General features: G+C 38.7%; 1 protein-coding gene across 3 annotated transcripts in view; it reads right to left on the bottom strand.

Annotated features, from left to right (window-relative positions):
- Positions 1-3,264: 3,264 nt before the first annotated feature.
- LOC126481631 (uncharacterized) overlaps positions 3,265-6,000 on the bottom strand; it is a 259,917-nt gene continuing 257,181 nt past the window's right edge. For all 3 annotated transcript variants that reach the window (XM_050105528.1, XM_050105529.1, XM_050105530.1), the window contains one exon: positions 3,265-3,920. In XM_050105528.1, coding sequence (XP_049961485.1) covers positions 3,671-3,920 — 250 coding nt within the window. In that variant the 3' untranslated portion in view covers positions 3,265-3,670. The remainder of the gene's footprint in view (positions 3,921-6,000) is intronic.

Below are 6,000 nucleotides of genomic sequence, written 5' to 3'. Positions count from 1 at the left end.
TCACTTCCAAAAGTCCACTGCCCTTGGAGCAATTGAATCACATTCTCCACCAGGGTTTCAATTACCTCTAATCATGCCCTGAAATGAGGAGTGTCCTACCCACTATTCTTCCCACCCTTCCAACGGTGGTATTCCACTGCCAACCGAACCTACACAATATGTTCGTCCATCTCTTCACAACCCCTGATCCCAACCCCTTGCCTCATATCCCTGTAATAGACCTAGATGCAATACCTGACCCCTACATCCTCTCACAACCACCTACTCCAGTCCGGTCACAAGTGTCACCTATCTCATCAACAGGAGGGCTATGTGTGAAACCAGACATGTGATCTACATGCTAAGTTGCAACCGCTGTGCTGCCTTCTACGTGGACATGACAACCAACAAGCTGTCTGTCCACATGAATGGCCACCAACAAGCTGTAGCTAAGTAACAGCTGGATCACCCAACTCCTGAGCAGGCCACCCCACACGATGTTCTTCATTTCAATGACTGCTTCAAGCCTGCACCATAGGGCTCCTTCCCACCAACACCAGCTTTTCTGAACTGCACAAGTGGGAACTCTCCCTGCAATATATCTTATGTTTGCGAACCCTCCTGGCCTCAACTTTCAGTAGTTATTGTTCTTACCCATCAACCCCTTCCCTGTTCCCATTCCAGCACTAGAGAGCCCTCTATTCCACCAATTCAGTCTTTTTACTTCTCTTCTTTTCCGCTTCCCCTCTCCTCCTCCTGGCGCCCGTCTAAACCTTCAACTGCACCTACCTGCCTTACCCTCTATCCACCACATCCCTGTATGCTCCCACAAGCAGCACTTTAGCACTGTCCTTCACATCAACCCTGCTATCCCTCCCCCTCCCCACCCCAGCCTCAGCCTCCCCCTTATCCCCATCATCTGGTTGCCTCCACCATCATGCACTGCTTCTCGTAGTCTGGTTTCAGCTGCCAGAGACTGTGGTCATGTATGTATGAGTTGCGTTTGCATCAGTGTGTGTGTGCATATGTTGTATATTTTCGATGAAGGCCTTGTTAACTGAAAGCTCACTTTCTGACAATCTTTTTGATTTGGCTATCTGCAACCTCATACACCTCTGCTGTTTGGCAAGCACCAACTATCCTTTTCACAATATTATTACATTCCATCCTGGATTTTCCATTGTTTGATTTTTCTGTTTTCTTCGGCATATGACAAAACAACTTATCACAGTGCTAACTGAAGCAACACTGAAGGAATACATATGGGCTCACAATTGTATAACGACAATGGAAAGGTACAAGACAAAGTTATTTGCGGCTGCCACACTTCATACACACTCAAGCCCACTCAAGGGTTAAGCACTTAATATTGATTTGGGTTATGCATTTTCTAAATTACTATTATTTTTTCAAGTTTTAAATTTCACGGAATGAGTACAATTTCTGTGCCTAATACTCAAAGGAAATTAACCTTGCTATCTAAAAAAAATGGGCATACAATCACTGAAACCGCATTGTTTCATCATTGGAAAGATGTAGGGTGCAAACAGACCTGTCTTTTGCAGTTTTATAGAATACTATTTGTAACATACTGATTAGATTACAGAGTATGTCAGTGTTGTTTATAGGTCAGCACAATATTCCAATCACAAGACACTCTCCAGCATCAGGATATCAGGCTCTCAAAAAGGGCCTCTTGGCAATGCCTCCTCATGGTATGACAAGTCCAGAAAATATTAGCATTGTGTTAGTCATTGGTATTTAGTGTGGTGGGCAATCCCAAACTTTGAGCAGATGTTCAGAAATTGGTCACATGCAACCGATCTATTCGGGATCCATGTTAAAGACTGTTTTTGTGGATCTGGATGTATCAGATTTCAGGATAAGTTGACAGGGATAAAACAAACTGCTGCCGTGGCATATTTTAAGGTAGATTACATTTTAGAAGTTTGTTGACAGGTATATATAAGCAGGAGATTACGACTCAGTGATGAAGTATACAGAGCCCTGATGGTGAAAAATACTGAGTCCTGAAAGAACTGGAGGAGGTACAATGATATCATGGTACGATGTTTCTAAATTGAATCCAGTGGAAAAATGATTCAGACTGTCCAAGATGTCTTACAGAAGATCCAAATGAGACACACTGGGATATGGAGAAATGATGCAGCTAACAAAGTAGCCAAAGAAGTGTGTAGACGAGACACTGGATTCCAAGTTCCATTCCCTTGTGTACTACTATCTCACAGTCAGACAGAAGTATCATGCATCAATGGGAAAATGAATGGTTGAAGGTGATAAACAAAATCTATGGTAAATCATTTTGACTCCTCACGTGTGGTGGTTCTAGTGCCAGCCACACTGATGGAAGTGATACTGACCACAGTACGAACAGGACATCATCCACTGACACACAGTTTCATTCTCCAGTGAAGCCTGTGGAATAACATTTCCAATACAACATATTTTAACTGTGTGTGTTTCATATGGTAACATAAGGGCAACACAATCTGAAGAAAACTGTGAATATGCATTCCCGAGGAACTGTCACAGTGATTTTACCTGGGAGAACAGTCATCATCATCATCATCATCATCCACCCTCTACATCAATAGGGTGCAACAAGGTTCTACTGCTGCCACCAGAAATGCCAGCTCTGTTTGGTGCCATATGACTATCTCTCACATCTGACTAACAATTGTCTGCCAAACTTTGCCTTTCTCTTCTTCTCACCTCTTTCTTGTCCACCTCACCAGCTCCAAACAACACTACCACCCACCCTTGCCAGCATGGAGTGCAGGACAATGTAAATGTATTCATGTTTACTCTGAAGCGGAACACAAGTCTGTACACTAACTCACCATGTTCCGGTCACTTTTATAAGTCCCTATCTACTGCTCAGTGTACCAATTATACAATGAGTCCATTTAGTTCGCTGTATTACATTTATGATTTTCCAACTCCACATGAAACTGACATAATGATATGACAGCATATTTACAAAACTTGCCTCGGCAGAAAATGTAATATTTTGATCTTTTATTAGATTTTTAAGTTCTAAAAAAGAGCATGCCTCACAGTAATATAAAATTAAATCAGCAATTAAATAGTTTCATGAGATGCCTACCATGGTACAATAGCACAGGCTTAACAAGCAGTAACATCCACACGGCATAAAAGTCATCAAACTACAGTTAAAATAGTCAACTGTTTCCAGAATGTAAATGGTTCTTTATATAACTGCCAGTAAAGGCTGTGGGTCAAAAAAATAATCACATAAATATATTTACAAATAAGTACAACAATTTTAATATATCATCTGATGAAAAATGTTTACAGCAGTTGATTGCATTTTATGATTCATTAAAACTTATCAATACAGCCACTACTTCCTTCGTGGTGAACACCTAAAACATGCATGCAGATGACATCTTAGAATAAAACTGTAGCATAAAATTATAAGTAAAATACTGTAAGGAGTGAATGAACAAATATAGCTAGAGTGTTCGACTAAAAAATATCTACCCCTGTATAAAAATAAGTTAAAAATATTTTAAGACAATAAATTAAAATCACTTACACAAAGATGAAGTACAATGTATTACAAATGCTTTCATGTAGAAGTTCATCAAAATGTCTCTAGCTTTTAAATATACAAAACAAAATAAATAAGCACTAAAATAAATGTTCACTAAATTTCGTCTGAACACTCAGAAGAACTATCGTCTGAAGAAGTATTGTTTTTGTTGGACTTTAAATCGAACAGTTTCTGTGGCACTGGCTTCCCGTGAATTAATGCATTGTATGCTGCATCTGCTTCAGTTGAAGCATCTGTTCCCCGTTGAGAAAATGAAGACAGAAAATCCATATTCAGTGATTTTCTTCGTGAACATTCATTCCTCTCTTTCAGTACGCGATGCTCATAACGTAGTTTAAATTCCCTGAAAACATAATACAAGCAGTACATGTAACAACACCACCACTCTTGATTATTAATAATATTCTGCAACATTTGTGCTGTAAATATTTAATTAAATTCACATATTTCACATATTCATGGAAGATTATAACTGTGTGCAAAACTGTGATTCAAACACTGAGCCTTGCATTTTGCAGGCATGGGCACATAGTTTTAATCTACCAGGAAGTTTCAAAATAAACTCATAATCCAAACATAGGATTGTTTTACAACTCTTCTTGACAAAAATGCCTTTCTACACTCCATAAGCAAGTCACTGCTTATTTCTCTGCAGCACAGCATTTGCCATTCATATGGACTGAGAAGGGAAGATTGGTACAGTTGATTCATGAAAGTATATGGGGTGGATCTCGGGCCACACACTGTCAAATACCTGTTGTCATGGGTAGGAAAAGCAAGTCAACAATCACTCATGAGACAGATTTTTAACACTCCAAATATCACACATACCAGATGTACAAAAAAATTAAATAAATAAATAAATTTGGAAAGAGTAAAATGGGGCATTTTACAGACTTAACAATCCTCCATCAAAACATGCAATCAATAAAAAATAAAATACAACTATTGGAAGTTGAGCTCCAATCTTTGAACTGGACAGTTGTTTGTGTTACTGAACACTGGTGTAGAGAGACAGATATCCAAGATGCAGTGTTATCATCGTATGAAAGGGCAAACTCTTACTGCAGAACTGCTTCAAGGGGTGAAGGATCATGCATTTGTATCAGAAAAGGAAAACAGTTCAAATCAAGACATGATCTCAGTACACCATGTGAAGACAAACACTTTGCAATATCAGCTACTGAATTAACAGGGCTTGGTATCACCAAGAAATTGATCATTTTATGTTTGTACAGATCTCCCAGTGGTAGAGCGGACACTTTTTTCAATAAATTAACAGGAGTTCTAGGTAAAGTCTCAAGCACAAAGGTCAGCATAATTCTGGGTGGGGACATTAACATCAACACTAATATCATAAATGAATCCAGAAGCACCCTCATAAATATCCTTCAAAGTTTTGGCATGTCCCTATTGGTCACTAGTGCAACAAGGGTTACTACAATGACTGCATAAGTAACTGAACATGTGGCCACAAATATGGACAGGGAAAAATGTGATGTAACTGTAAATGTTCTCGGAATATCAGACCATTTCAGTCAAATAACAACAGTAAAATCAGGCTTCGAATCATTTTCTAAACTAGAAGCCAACAAATAGCATCCATCAGAAATCAAAATAAAAGATTTTTCAAAGGAACTCGCAAAACAAAGCTGGGATGAAGTATATAAGGAAACCAATGTGAATATGAAATTGTCCAAATTCTCCACAGTATTTAAACTGAACTTTGAAAAGGCATTTCCAAAAGTATGCATGTAGTGCTTTGACAAATCATGGCCATTTATTCTATTCTGTGAATGAATTTATATATTTTGACGATCAGGCAGGTGGGCACATGTAACCACACACATGGTGTTCACTCTGTACTCTGGTAATGGCAATTATATTGTATGAGGATTGTCTACACAGCAAGATGGTGGACTTCTGCCATCCCTAGGAGAATGCACAAATACTTTTTAATAAAATAACCCCATAAGGGGGTCATGCTACAGCTTTGCTAAACAAAAAACACCAACTGAAGTTGCATCACCTTTACTGCATCCCTCTACCCACTCACCAGATTTAAACACTGTCTTGCTCTTTTGGTTCTCTAAGGGTGTTCACAGATGTGACTACCTGATATTGCTGACCATAGTACATGACTAATACTATTTGTAAATAAGTATACAGCATTTGTCGATCCTTGGTCAAATTAAACTGTAGCACAGGAGCTACTTCCAATTACACACAACATCAAACAACCATTTGTTACAGCTACATATAATTGTTCAATTTGTAAGAGCTCAGAAAAATAAAAAATTACAAATCATGTTTCTCTCATGCTAAGGACTTACATGACATGATAAATAAAAATACATGCCAATTTGAGATTTCAACCTGGTATGTCCTGTTTACTGCAAGCAGTTGTCATTAACAGCTGAGCT

This window comes from Schistocerca serialis, chromosome 5 (genome assembly GCF_023864345.2).
Source record: "Schistocerca serialis cubense isolate TAMUIC-IGC-003099 chromosome 5, iqSchSeri2.2, whole genome shotgun sequence".
NCBI classification, from domain to species: domain Eukaryota; kingdom Metazoa; phylum Arthropoda; class Insecta; order Orthoptera; family Acrididae; genus Schistocerca; species Schistocerca serialis.
Note: the sequence above shows the minus strand (reverse complement) of the source record. Positions and strands in the feature narration are given on the sequence as shown.